The sequence below is a fragment of the Anopheles maculipalpis genome, chromosome 2RL, assembly GCF_943734695.1.
Source record: "Anopheles maculipalpis chromosome 2RL, idAnoMacuDA_375_x, whole genome shotgun sequence".
NCBI classification, from domain to species: domain Eukaryota; kingdom Metazoa; phylum Arthropoda; class Insecta; order Diptera; family Culicidae; genus Anopheles; species Anopheles maculipalpis.
Window position 1 is genome coordinate 22,888,739 of NC_064871.1, and position 15,269 is coordinate 22,904,007.

The 15,269-nt window shown below is 42.4% G+C and overlaps 1 protein-coding gene across 3 annotated transcripts in view; it reads left to right on the forward strand.

Annotated features, from left to right (window-relative positions):
- Nucleotides 1-15,269, forward strand: part of LOC126557385 (choline O-acetyltransferase) — a 32,237-nt gene that overhangs the window by 15,792 nt on the left and 1,176 nt on the right. For 2 of the 3 annotated variants that reach the window (XM_050213137.1, XM_050213136.1), the window contains exons 2-6: nt 13,419-13,498; nt 13,717-14,075; nt 14,142-14,319; nt 14,388-15,034; nt 15,110-15,232. In XM_050213137.1, coding sequence (XP_050069094.1) covers nt 13,717-14,075; nt 14,142-14,319; nt 14,388-15,034; nt 15,110-15,232 — 1,307 coding nt within the window. In that variant the 5' untranslated portion in view covers nt 13,419-13,498. The remainder of the gene's footprint in view (nt 1-13,418; nt 13,499-13,716; nt 14,076-14,141; nt 14,320-14,387; nt 15,035-15,109; nt 15,233-15,269) is intronic. The other variant, XM_050213135.1, reaches the window with a different exon arrangement.

The following is a 15,269-nucleotide window of genomic DNA, read 5'->3' on the forward strand; positions in this document are numbered from 1 at the left end:
TGTTATGCGCAGAGCATGCTTTTTTCGAATCAGTATCCAGTGAAAGTATTTTAATGTTTTATTTCCCGATAGTTATCCCATCAATCCTGTCTGCATTGTATTAGTATACCTCAAAAAAAGGTATCAAGGGTGAAGACACTTCACGATAACTTATCCCACTATGCGTTGCATGCATTATTTGCCTCTTGTTCACTGCACCGATGGTGTAAGCTTCTTAACGATCAGGATCGATCGAGAGGAACCCACTCGGCAGTACCCACTAGAACTGCAAATGGAAAAAGAGCGATAGCGTTCTAATTTGTTTGTATATATTAAACCGGGGCCAGTTTCCGTACTGAGTGAGTGCTACCCTCACCAGCGGTTAGTTGGCGCACCGGGACTCACACTAATCAACACAATTAATGCTAGTTTTTTAAGTACATCAGATGAAGCGTGTAAACAGTGTGCGATCTGTGCGTGTCTGGAGCTTGTGGTTCCAAGCACACCAATCCACACGAAATTTAACGTCGCGAGATAAACCAAGACATGTATGCTAGAAAAAACCGAAGAAGCGACTCATAGACGGGCATATCTAGGGGACGGGTGGACAGCTCAGATTGTGCACTCTACCATGGGGTGGATGCATCCGTACATGAGCCCATGTATTATAGTAGACCGTACCTACCAAAAACAAAAAAGAGGGATCTAAGGGACAATAGGTACGCTAGTTGTAGATTACTCAATGGAAAAGCAAACTAGAGGCTCTCGAATTCTGTTATCAGCGTTAATTAGCTCCAATGTTATCGAATTTAAGTACAGGAAGGTTTTCCACAGCCCAACATACCCGTGAATGCTTCGAAATGCAAAGGAAACGTCCCGAGTGAAGCAAAGTACTACTATTTCCTTTCCACTCGTTCTATCCTCAAACGTGTTCGTCGTCTGTATGGTCACGTAAAGCGCACAAACTCTGTCAAGAAACTCGTCTCCTGTTCAAACGTACTGTCTTACCATTTTGGGACGTTTCCCTGGCATTAATGTTTTTTTCTTTCTCAGCGGTTCTATTCGCCACGATACAACTAGATAGAAGGAAATTCAAAATTAAAACAACACACACAAAAAAAAACACTCTGTAGCTCTCTGATTAGGAAAAAAAAGAAAATTCACGAATTAGAAACTTAAGTACTGCTGCAGAGTGCACTATTTCGATTTCGGCTACGGCGTATTAGGAGCATTCGAACGACAAACAAAAAAGCAATACAAACAACCCACTGTAAAAGGGAGGGATGGAACCGGATCTTGTTTATCCAAGAAACGAAATTTAATTTAGATTGTAAATGAGCGAAACACACTGGCGTGGGGGCGAACGAATAAATCTATAACTAACCTGTGCCTAGCTATATTTATCAACATGTTTATCAAACAAAGCAAAAACTATTTCGACCGAACAACACGTTTCCTTACACACACACACACGTCGTCAGTGGTTTAGGCTATAAAATTATTTGAAATCCATGCAGTATAATTTCAATCTTTGGAGAAATGAACTTGTAACCATTATTTTTGGTTTCCTCAACGAAAAAAGCTACTGTTCATGTAATGTATTTTACTCCATCGCTTTCCGAATTGTATCTAGGAAGAGAGTTAGTGTTACACTACAACACTCAGTGACTCATGAATGTTCTACAACTTTAAAGCGTTACAAAAACCAAATTCTTCTCCTTAAACCGCATTCTATACTCCTGTCAGACGTGTTTTAGTGGCTAAGTAAAACCATATTGTTGAATGTGTAGTATTATTGCATTATGTGCAGAACAGGAAAGATGAAAAACAACAAAAATATAGAAGATGAAAAAATTATAATACAAAAAGAAACACAAAACATAACACCGAAGCGAGCCGTGGTAGACGAAAGTATTATAAATACAATTACAAAAAAACACACAAACAGAAAAGAACGATAAGATATGAAAATAAAACAATGTTATGCAAATGTAAAATGGGGACCCCATATTAACCCCACACACACACACACAAAGCTATGTAATCCAGCATTAAATGTAGTTTTTAGTGGTGAAACAAACCCCTAAATCCCAAAACCTAACAAATAAAAAAAAACGTCACTTGTTAGTATGCAAAGTTCTAGTTAAATATTGTAAAGTCAAAGCCTAACCTAACCTTATGAATGGCTTCTCGAGTAAGTGTACGTGTGTATGTGTGTTCTGGAAATCTGTAAAGGAAGCGCACTTTTGTTGAAACATTAGTTGTTTGTTTTTGAAGTGATATTTCGTTACAAAAAAAAGGACTAAAAAATAGCGACTTTGTTAAATGTTAAGCTTAATTGAATATTGATCGAGGTTTGGCCGAAAAGCTTTTGGTTTTTTATTAGCTGCAATATTTGTTGACGTTTGTTTTCACATTAACTTTTTTCTCCACTTCCGGGTTAAAGTACGTTAGCGATTAGGCAAGTCATTTTTGTATCATCATCATTTAAATAAATCGAACTGACTTTTACATTTCGCTTCACTGTTGAACGTCGCTAACGAACAGCTCTTTGTAGATGTCCTTCGTCGATATTATGTACATAGTCGTTAGCTTTCCGTTCCTGGAGGATAAATGTTGTAAAAATAAAAACGGAGATATGAAAAGGGTGAATTGTGTGCGCCGGGTCATGTGTAATATTTGATTATCTGCTGTTTTGCTGTGCTTTTCGAACGGATTTCTGTTGCTGGATTTCGCTATTCGCAACGACCACTATATGCCAGCTAATTTCGAAGGATTGCAAATGTGTATCCTTATAATAGAAATTAAAACAAAAACCTTGCATAATGTGGCAAGCCTTTTTGTAACTGACTTTCCTTCGGAATAAACAGCACACAACGTTAGCAAATATGTTTTCCCCCTCGTTACTCACAGTGGTGAGTATTTCGGGGTTTCAGTTTAAAGCTAAAGTTAATCTTTAAAAAAAAAACAGGAGTATGAAAAATGGATAAAAGTTAAAATATAATAACAACACTCACAACCGATTTAGCGTACAAGAAGTGCAGTTCCGTCTAGCGGACAGTATTGGACACAAGTATTGACCCACCCGCTCGATCGCTCGCTCCCAAATTTTAGCAATTACCAATCGATAAGCAAATGATATGGAATCGTACTATGAAAAAAAAAAAACTGTCTGTACACACAGCCCAGACAAACGGGTGGGGTTGTGTGTGTGTGTACCACAGTAGATTCACAGTGGCATATATACACATAACAAAAGCATATATATTAAACGTATACACAACGCTGAGCAGCATAAAACCGAATGAAAAAATGGTAAAAGCGAGAACATACATGAAAGGTATAGAGATATATTAATAAAAACAAAACAAATACATATAGTGAAACAAATGGAAACAAAACAAACAAAAAACAACACTTATGCATTATATAGTAACAGCAGATATGATGAATTCGAACAGAGATCGTCTTCGTTCGAAAATCCGTAACACAATCGAACGGACGTGTATGGGGAGGACGTGAGAACTATATTAATTAATATTGTAGCAACAACAAAACAAACAAACACACACACACATCAAGTAAAACCCTATCCGGACGACCATCACAGGCCACCATTGTTGTTTTATTGTTTGTTGTCATTTGTACGGCATTTGCACCCAAAACAGTCACTAGAACGAAGCAAATACAACCAACCAGCACATTACAAAACTACACAGAAACTAAAACAAACAAACAAACAAAAACATATCAATGGTAAATCAACAGTTCAACAACTATTCCCTGTGTTTACTAAATGCGAAAAAAAACCGGAAATGGCAATTCTATCACGTCTGGGATGAGACAAGAAATGGAAGTAAATCTCACACAAAAACAAACACAAACAAAAACAGCCATAGATGGTAATAGTTGTATTTTAATGGTTATTAAATCGATTTCAAACGACTAATGTTGCGATCGTTTTCCGAACTGGATTGGATGGGTAGAACTGGTAGAAAAGAAACGGATGGGACCGGAGGGCATGTAAAGAAAAGCCCGGTGAGAAGCTCGTTTTTTGGCGATGCTTGAGTGATTGTAACTGGCCCAAAGATCGGCAGGGTGGAAAAGCGATGGAAAAAGCATGGCGCGATCGGGTGTGTTTGAGACGGTTCGAAAGGAAATGGGTAGAAGTCGTGTGAAAACGATGATGGAAATAACTGAAATAAACATATTTAGTTCGACATTAAAATATAACCAACTTTACGCGTTGTCTTACTGTTAAGTTAATTTTTGAAGTTGGGTTGGATTCTTTTAAGATCACATTGATATTTAAGCTTTTTTTAACTTATCTAATTTTAATCCTTGCTAGCTGATTCAATATCACACCACAATACACCATTAAGTTTTATTTATTTGGCTCACATTTTTTGCTCAGATATTGCTCAAGAAATTCCTGTTAGTCCTGTCAGGAAATTGGAAGAAAATGAACTTCTTCCGGATATACTAAACTGTATATTAGTGGTGGGCACTCCGGAGTGCACTAACGGCTCCGGAGCCGGCTCCGAACTAACATCTCTGGAGCCGGTTCCGGCTTATAGTCGGAGCCGGCTCCGAACTACCGACTCCGAACTACCGACTCCGAACTACCGACTCCGAACTAACGGCTCCGAACTACCGACTCCGAACTACCGACTCCGAACTACCGACTCCGAACTACCGACTCCGAACTACCGACTCCGAACTAACGGCTTCGGAAACGGTTCCGAATTGATAGTTGTGAAACCAGGTCCAGAAATCACGTTTACGTGAGAGTTTCGGCATTATTTAACCGTCACCCGTTCAACCGCCTACCCGGGTAGTTTTTGGAGTTTTGTTTTGTTCCAACTTTTGATTGACGTATCGGCATGAAATTTTTGGAATGCCTAGAAAAACTCATTTTCTATCGTTTTGCTTAAGAAAAAAAAATTCCAAGGAATTTAAATAATTTTTATTTGCGTTTTTCGGTTGATACCCCTCAAACGTTCAACCGGACTATCCGGGTAGTCCATACATTTTGTATGGGAGATTCCGTTTTCCTGTGCTTAAGACTTAATAACTTTTTATCTAGACGTCGAATCGATTTGAAATTTTCAATGAAGATACTTGAGAGTATTTCCAAAAATATTATATAATTATTATAACTTTAAAATATCATTAATTATGTGAATTTGAGGTTCCAAAAAATTTCACCATTCACATTTTTAACCATTTATCTGTGTAGTTCATATATTTGACAAAGAAGTTTGCTTTTTCTGTATTTTAGTACTGATATATTTGCTCGTAGATACTTAACTACTTGATTTTTTATGGAAAATTGCATAAAATATTGTAGAAATTAATAAACTCCGTCAAACCGTCAGTTCGGAGCCGTTAGTTCGGAGCCGTTAGTTTGGAGCCGTTAGTTCGGAGCCGTTAGTTCGGAGCCGTTAGTTCGGAGCCGTTAGTTCGGAGCCGGTAGTTCGGAGCCGGTAGTTCGGAGTCGGTAGTTCGGAGTCGGTAGTTCGGAGCCGGCTCCAAAATTTACTGGAGTTCGTCGGAGCCGGCTCCGGTTGCGGAGCCGATTTTCCCATCACTACTGTATATCCTTTCCCTTAAATTCTACTTTTTAACTAAAACATCATTTTTGCACCAGACAAAAAGGAAATTACACCCCACGATTCAAATACATTCATACAACCGTATAAAATACTTGTTCGTACAACAATTTCCACCAGACTACAATGAATAAATTAAGACTTAAACTCTTTCCCAGTCACCGGTCATAAAAAAGCGGATGTTGTGCAGAACAAAAGAGATGTGCCTTGCGGCTCGCTTTTTTCCACTGTACCGTCCCTAGCATCCCTATATCATTTATTGCACCATTTCCGGCTGGTAGCGATCCGTTCCCGAGGAATCCGTATACAAAAGCTGGGGAAAACTCGTGCGCCGTGCTAACCAAAGATAAATAATTATGAAATTGAAGTTTAATTAGTGACACATCGGCTGGTGGCCCTTTTTTCTCGGAGGCTTCCTGTTTATCTTTCCCTCTCTCCCTTTCTACTACGGCTTTGTCCGGATTTTGTGTACAATTCACCGGAAAATATTGTTCTACACAAGCAACCCTGCAGAAAACAGTAAGGACGACTGCGTTCTGCTCGTACATTTATGTTGGTAATTTGTGTCGGGTCGGGTAATCAGGCTACCAACCAAACCGATCGATCATTTCGTTTGCATATCTGCACAATTGGTGGCACGTGCCGGTAGACCTTGAGCCGATTCGCTACGGCACCCGGCCTGATGCTTAACCCCATATTTAAGGGGACGGAACAAATCCGATTCTGTCACGCCATTAGGTCGGTCTGAACCGTTGTTGGCACGCGCAACAACGACACGGGAAAAGCTGGAGGCCGGAAAACCATTGTGGGTTTTTTCGGGGGACACTGATTATCCGATTGTAATTATGACATGTACATTGTACGTACAAGTGGAAGAGTCAATAGGGGCCGGGGACGAAACAATGGAAACCACTTGACAAGGACGATAGTAGAGCCGGGGAAACGGTGCCAAAACAAGGCAAAAGCTAGTGGCAAAAGGGTATGCAAATGAAAAAGTTGTATTTTTAGGGTTCTATTAGACTTTATTTTTCTAATACAAATGGATTATGTGAAGGATGAAAGGTACCGATATTGGATGTCACAAGACTTCACACTCTTATAACGAATTATCAAATTGTTTGATAACTTAAAGCAGGAGCATTAAGCAAATATTGAATGCTGAAGAAAAAAGTCCCATCTGCACTCACATAGAGCTGAAGAGAAAGAAGGCCATCAAACTGAAGATCCCAGAATATGCAATCGATTTTCTCTGAGGATGCACCTTTAATATCTTAATAAACCCAATCACTAAACCTTTCAAACATGTTCTAGCCCCTTAAATTTACCGGGTCTGTCTACGTAACATAATATCTCACAAATAGTTCCCTCCCCAATCGTTCACTTTCCATTCCCAATCTTACGCAGGTTCGGTCATCCCTGTCCACGTACGAGTCGTGCAAGTGTATATCCACGAAAATTGAATTACATTAAACTCTGACTCGGTTCTAACGCCATTACGTTGCTGTTAGGCAGCAGTACGTCTGGTGTCGATGATGGGTCGGTCGTGTGGCGTTCCGTGTTTCCTGCCTTAATGCAAGGAACCACAGCAGTGCTAGCCGGGCAGACAGAGAAGGAGAAAGCATTTTTAATAGAGGCGACCTAATTGGATCCCACCGCCGTCGTGCATGATTTTTAATTGGACACGGTGTTGGTAAAACGGGATTTTTTTTTTTTGGAAATTGTGCTGATGAAGGCCGTGGAAGGATTGGGAAATGTTTAGACTAAAATTAAAATTTGAGTTTTTATTTCAATCGAACACGTGCACGTGGAAAGTCTTTAAGGATACAAACAGGTACGTTTGTTAGAAATGATGATGTTTTGTGATGTGAAAAGTAGGTACGTACTTTATCATATACAGCTTCAAACAACCCTAAACATGTATTGTAATATTCCCAATCAGGTAACTAATACAGACAACTTCAACTGTTATCCTAACGTTAAAGTTCGAATTTCAAACTGTTGTGTTAAGCGAATTGCATACCTTTTCGCGGCAATACAATATTACCGACGGCGTACAATTTACTGTTTCTGTTTGAAAATTTTAAAAATAGTATATCAACAACCAAACCGCCTTTCATGAGCATAATGTTTTTCTAAAACTGGGAGGTTCAAATCCCATCCGGGCTATACCCCCGTAGTGAGGACTGACTGCTCATCTACGTAGTATCAGCAAGTCTAGTAAGCCATTCGATGGCCGGCGTGACCTATAGAAGATCATTAAGCCAAGAAGAAGAAGCAACTAACTCTGTAAAACCGTTTCCCCAAGGCTGGTCACTGCAAAATCATTCCAAATTCAGCATCAAACACAGCGGCAGCTCACGCCCTTAAGCAACCTGTAGGCGTTTTCCAGAAGCCGTTGAATTCTAATGTTCATCCAGTTTCGTCAGCTTGACGAACGTTTCACCAAACGGTCCATTAGCTAGACACGGGGCCTTACAGATTCAACTCGTTACATCCTGTCATTTGCAACGATGCTTATCCCCCGGCCCTTGACGAACGAGATTGCGCCCGTCAGGTTGCAGATCAAAGGCCCGCGGTGTGCAAAAATCGATAAATTGTATGCCTTTGGCAAGATCCGAACGTACGGACGGCGGGCTGTCATGCGTCCGGCATAGCTTTCTCGCTCCCGAAAACCCCCTCCAGGGATTTATTGGGTAAAAAAGAAAACATTCCTACCAATGTTAACGTTGGTCGCTCGTACAAAGGCATAAGCATAAAAGCCAGAACACGCTTCTCCTTATGCCCGGTTGAGCTGTCCGGGAACAAAATCCGCGTACTGCTCCGCACCCCTGTAACTCGCTTGTACCACCACCAGCAGCAACAGCAATCGCCACTGCTACCCAAGAACATTTGTAACAATATCTTAATTAACTCTAATGGAATCCGTACTTTGTGTACCGAAGCGCCACATTTTTACCGCAGTTTCGCAGGATGTTTCTTTTGCGGATGTTTTGCGGATGTTTTTGGCCGCAGTTTTGCGAAGGAATAACATCAGCCCTGTAGACAGCGGCAGTGTCGAAGGCGAAGCCAAACGAATGGTGCGAAAGGTGCCGATTTCTTCATTACTTCATCAGGACTTTACGCTGCTCTTTTGCAAAATGGTACGCACGGTGTGAACGGGAAGAAAGTTTTTCCCTCTTTTGTTGGAATTTTCCTACGCTACACGGGAGATGCTACCGAACCGGTGGAGGAACTTTCTTTTCCAACACCTCTCTCCAGTGTCTTCTTTTAATATCCTTGTTGGTTCTTTTGAAGATGGCTTATTTTAACGATGAGTAGATGTACGGTACAGGAAAATGTGAGATTCTAGCTTTAAGATATTCTCACATTGAAGCATTTGGCAATTTGATCTTCCAGCAAGTGAAATGAGATGTAAAATTGTAACCTGTTGGATGCCACAGGTTTTGGATTTTGGATAAAATAGGATGAGTTTAGTAAGTTGGTGTGGAGAGCGAAGTATAAAAAATAATTGACTGTATTTAATATTTCCTTTCATTCAACCTTACATGTTTTGAGGAGTAAATTAAAGCAATAAATTGCAGAGTTGTAAAATTTCCAACAACACGAAGCAACAAACTTCCAAAAAAAGAGTTCGTAAAGTTTTTCTTCTTCGCCCTGAAGACACACGCACCAGACACAAGGTTAAATCGTAAGAAATAAGAAAGCAAAGCCAAACGTGCTCGAAACCAAACCCACAAAGCATAGCGACAAATAAAACAACCTCGTGGAACCGAACCGATCCCAGCCATCGTTAGCGTTGTTAGCAAAAATACACCCTCCCGTAAAATGAAGTTCCGTTGGGTGGAAAACGTAAAGGTGAGCCATTTAAAGCAAGGGAAAGCCGCCTTGAAGGGAACCTTTACTTCGAATACGATACGAGGGAAAACGTACGCCGTGCACGTACAGTTTCCCTCCCTTGCGGAGAATATGGGAATAAACAAAATTTTCTAACAACATACAATGTGTACCTTTAAGCAGCAATGCTCTGAGTCAGAATACAAACAACCGAAGGTGTGTTGTTGGTTGTTTGTGTAAGAAAAGTTTTACCTCAATTTTAAAAGCATACAAAGAGAAACGTTCAGCTGATTCTGCTAACTGGTTGCGTAATGAAAATGGCCCGAGCTACGCCAGGAGCAAAACAAAACGTACATTAATCTCGTACATCTTCTCCAGCCCAGCCTTTTTCCTGGGCCGTTTCGCCGGGAGCTTCAAGCGATACGCGTGTGTAGGATCGAATTTGGGGACCAAGCGGCAATGCTTCGTTTCGTATTTCAACGCATATGATGGGTGATTTCGATTCCCGCCATGTACGTTACCTGGCACATACACGTGTCCGGTACTGTTTGTGGTGTTGGTGGAACCGTACGCCATATGCACAGCGTTTGCGCGTTGTAATAGGACGTGCAACAAGGTGTACGTCATGCAAACAGTGTAATTCAATACATGAGTTAATATAACGTTCTTAACTATTATCCTGGCGCTTGACTTTTTTTTTACATTTATGTACTCTCTTTTTAATTAAAGAAAAACCTAAACAAAAATCATACTAAAGTGGTATCTTATCAGTGAACAACTGGAAAGAGAGGGATTTAATTTATTAACGTCCATTATTTGTCTAGAAAGCTCTTGATACGGTGTCCAACTCGCTCTCTATCGAGCAACTATTTTGTCCATTTGTCCATTTTATTTGTCCGGTCAATCGATCACACTAATTTTCCGTTACGTGGTGCTACCGTATTGTACCGTCCTTTTGGAGGGAAAGAGTTCGTATGAAGAACACGATTTTCCACCAGGTTTTGTAGATGAAATTCAACAAAATAAAGATAGGAAGCACCCATTCTTACTAGTGTTCGCAACTTTGCCACGGTCTCTTACCGTCCATTGAGGTCTTCAAAATGAACAATTGCTCTAGAAAGTACCAACCAAACCCTTGGGACGCTGGGGAGAAAAAAGCGATAAATGAAAGAATAAACGTGCACAATACCTTCCGGATGACATCGTCCAAGTCTATTCTTTTCCCGCTTATCGAGCGGCAACCGGAAAGTAGTTCTCTCTCGATCGGGTGTACGCATCGAGGGGGTAAGGAAGACGAAAATCCCATTCAAGTATCATCTCGTCTCTCGCTGGTCAGATTCTTTGTACTGAAATAAGAACCAGCAGTTTTCCCGTACTCCGTAGCTCCATACTTCAAACTGGCATTGGGTTCCGTGCAGGATTAGATTAAAGGTGATAGTACACGCTACACCTTGTTGTATACATGGGGTGTTCACACACAACGGCACGGCCACCAGTTCGCAGGTTCAATTTCAGCATCCCACAAACACGTTCCCTTGGTGAAAAATTGGCGAACTGAAGAAACCTTTTCATTTTCCGGCAGCAATTGAAGGACTTCCGACTCGTTTCACCCTCACGCAAGCGAATGGGTGAGAAATCCGAGCCCAACTTTAGCAGCGTTGATAGAATCATGGCGTTAACGTAGGTTATACTAAGCTTGCTTCTCCTTAAAGGAAAATATTCAATCTTCAGCCACTGCATAGCAGCATGCGAGCATACGAGCGCTGTATGAGAAAGTTTTTAGCCAGTAGTTGTGGTGAAAAAAAAAGGGCTAAATTCAGTACATCCGCATCCTTGCCAGTTACTGGTGCAGTTACTTCGGGCTGGATAGTTTCATCGGAAGCGTAAAGTGCAACGGAAACTCTATAGCACGCACCACTACTTCACGCTAACTTTAGATCAAGCGGATTTGGTTTCATTATTACTTTGTGGGAAAGTTAATGGTTTGTCCCATCCCTAAAGAAAATTGATAAAATCGTTACACTTGACGACGGTGATATTTAGCATGAGTTGAGGATAGTTGTAGCAGTTAAGCAAAAGAAAAATACTCCAAAGAATGGGTCAGGTCAAAAATAATCAGTTTAGGTGTGAAAAGACAGTTGCCGATTGTCGACTATAAATTGCTTTCACACAAATCTCATCTCCCTTCGACCAGTTCAACACCCTTTCCGCTGCTGATGGTTCCGGAAAATTCGCCATCCATTATTGCTGCTGCAATAATCTCGCCACGGGATTTTCCACCTTTCCACCGGCACAGCGGGACCACTGTGCGGTGTAATCCGCTCACCCTACTCCCAACCTTCCAACGCAGTAGAGCATCGTTACTACGGGAAACAACATCATCAAACAAACAGTTAATTCCACAACCGAGGCAAGAAATGCTTCCTTTTCACGGCAATTTTACGTCTGCTATCAAGCGAACGGGGGAACCACAAAGCAAACAATTTCATCCTATGTCACCTGCATCTCGCTTCAGTGACGGGGGGGGGGGGGGGGGGGATTGGTGTGTGTGTGCCCAAATGCACGACGGGACCGGTCGGGACCAGCATTCATGAGCCGGTGTTCATGCTGTGCGGCATTAAGATGGCCAGCAGCAGAGCAGTGGATAGGTGGAAGGAAGGTGGCTTGATTGTACAGCAGAATGAAGTTCTTTTTTTGTCACATTAATTGCACCTTTTGTGTATTGTTTTCACGTTGCGTTGTGGTTGGGGTTTCTGTGCAAAGAAACCACACAGATCGATCTAACCGTACCCCGTATCGCAACTGCGCGGAACTGTGACCGAGATGCTGTTTTTGAGTTCCAGTAGTAAAAGTAGGAGATGTTAATGCTTTTCTAGATAAGACATTTCGCCTCTTTTCCTCTTCTTCGTATCGTGCCCGGCCATTGAATCGTAGGTCCGATCCTTCGGGACCTCAATCCGTGAAATAGATACAGTGACGGACAATAGCTTAAGACCACTGTTATAATCTATTTTAAAACAATTGCTTTCGATACTTTTACTAGGTATAACATTTTTCATAAGAGCAATTCAATTATAGAGTCGAAAAAAGCAAAAAGGAGATGCTCAAAACTACAACAATTTCTTATTTCATGGCCTATGTGCTTTGGCTATATTTTTATCACAATGGTAAAAGACAATAAGAATTGATTGAATGATTCATCAAATAATTGGAGACGGCTGGTTGGCGATTAGTGAAAGGTAAATCCTCATTTTTCCCGCAGTCAGAACAATCCGACTCCGAGACATACCGGAGTTTACTTCAGATTAATCCGACGTTTACTCCGGAGTTATGCTGAGTTTACTCCAGAATGATACGGATTCAAATCTTGATTAATCCAGAGCAGTGCGAAGTTATCTACGATACTAACTCCGGAGTGCACTGCAGGTAACGTAATCAATTGCAGGTCAATCCGGATTAATATTACACTCTTAGGTGGCTATACTATGAGATTTCTCACTATGAGATTATGCGTACCTTGCAGTTGATTCCGCAGTGCACTCCGGGTTTGAATCCGGAGCTAATATCGGAGATTACTCCGAAGTGATCCGGAGTAAATTCCGAAGTTTACTCCGATTTTTATACGTCGGAGTTTGTGGATCTAAAACCCCTGTGTCCTGTGTCCAGTGACCCATGGTTGCCTTAATCCTGTTGCCTAAAGAACTCAATTAACATGTTACTAACAGGCTAACGTGATTCACGCTTTTCATTCAATTTTCTTCTTCTGTATCATTCTTTTTAATATTGTTGAACCTACCCAGTACCACTTTAAATTAATTTCAATGTTAAGGAGGATCAATTTTCCAACCATAATAATCATTGTTCCATTTTTCTACAAATTTTCGCGCCGAATATTTGCATATCACACCCATGGATGCGATACTCAACCATCAACCATCTCAATTGTCGCTTCATTTCATTACAACTTCTTCCACCCATCGCTTCATCGTCCAGGATGGAAAGATTCCATTCTGCAACTGCCGAAGAAATGGCTCTCGACATCGGAAGCAACGGACGAGTTTGGATTCCCCCAGGTATGTGCTACATCACATAAATCTAGTTCCTATGCAGAATGGAGCCCGCTTGTGCAATGCAAACCACACAGATCCATCAACATCGTAACGACCGATGGCAGCTAAGCTGAAGCGCAACGCAAGGCTTACGGAATGTAGTGTAGCCGTGAAGGAAGTTTAAATTGAAGATCCTAATGCCTAGCTGCTTGTTCTCTCCCTCTCGCTCTCCAACTCCCCAGATGCTGCCCAAGGTACCCGTTCCGACGGTGGAACAAACGATGGCCGAATATCTGCGGGTGTTACAACCGATCGTAACGCCACAGCAGCTCGATCGGACCAAGTCAATCATTAAGCAGTTCAGTGCCACCATCGGACCGGGCTTGCAGGAGTATCTACTTGCGAGGCGAGAAACCGAGGACAATTGGGCGTACCACTACTGGCTCAACGACATGTACATGGACAACCCGTTACCGTTGCCGATCAATTCGAACCCGGGCATGGTGATGCCACCGCGTAAGTTTACCACCGTCAACGATCTGGCCCAATTTGCGGCACAACTCATCGATCAGCTGATGGATCATAAGGAAATGCTGGAAGGGTACGTACGAAACTTCGCTCGCTTCCCTGCGCGTTAATCAATGTCCTCTCTCTCTCGCTCCAACAGTGGTGGACTGAAGCAGGAACGGGCGGCTTCACGCGAAAAGGGACAACCGTTGTGTATGGCACAGTATTATCGATTGCTTGGGTCCTGCCGACGTCCGGGCGATCCTCGCGACAGTCAGTATCTACCACCGGGTGGCGAACAGACCGATGCACACGTCATCGTTTGCTGCCGCAAGCATGTAAGTGTTTGCAATGATTGCTTCCCTGCGACTCATCGTATTACTAATGCACCTTTTTCCCCGCTCAGATGTACTGTGTAGCGGTAAAGGCAGGCGATCGTGGACGTTTGAACGAAAACGAACTAGCCGCACAGCTGTTGCACATTCTCAACGAAGCCCCTTGTCTGCCGGAGACCGAATCCGTCGTCGGTATCCTGACCACCGAACCACGACCCAAATGGGCTGCCGATCGTGAAATGTTACTGCTCGAGGAACGCAACGCACGCAACATTGAACTAATCGAAACGGCTCTCGTACTGGTCTGTATCGATGAACCGATACCTCTCTCGTACAATGCGCGCGGTTTCAACGGATCACCGGCCGGTGCACACTATGCGGGCGGTCGGGACGAAAGCAACATGGCGCACGAGATGATACACGGTGGTGGCAGCGCTTACAACACTGCGAACCGTTGGTTCGATAAGACGATGCAGCTGATTATTTGCAACGATGGTACGTGGGGACTCTGCTACGAGCATTCGCCCTCGGAGGGTATCGCTGTCGTACAGCTGCTGGAAGGTATTCTGAAGCGCATCGACGAGTCACCGGCTAAAGATGAGCCGGCCGATCAGCTACAGCTGCAACAGTCCCATCTCCCACCACCGGAACGGTTGGAATGGATTGTGCGGCCAGAGATTGAGCGACGTCTACGCGAGGCAACCCGTTCGGTGGACAGGTGAGTGGGCGTTAAGGTTGAATGACAGGAAAACAGCAAGGCATAAGGGTATTATTTTTTCACCAACTTCTCCAGACGCATTGAAGATCTCGATTTTTACGTGTACCGGTACAAACCGTACGGTAAAAACTTCATCAAAGCGTGCCAGGTCAGCCCGGACGTGTACATTCAGTTGGCGTTACAGTTGGCTCACTACAAGTAAGTAGAAAAGGAGGCGTTTTCCGCCTTCCAGAAT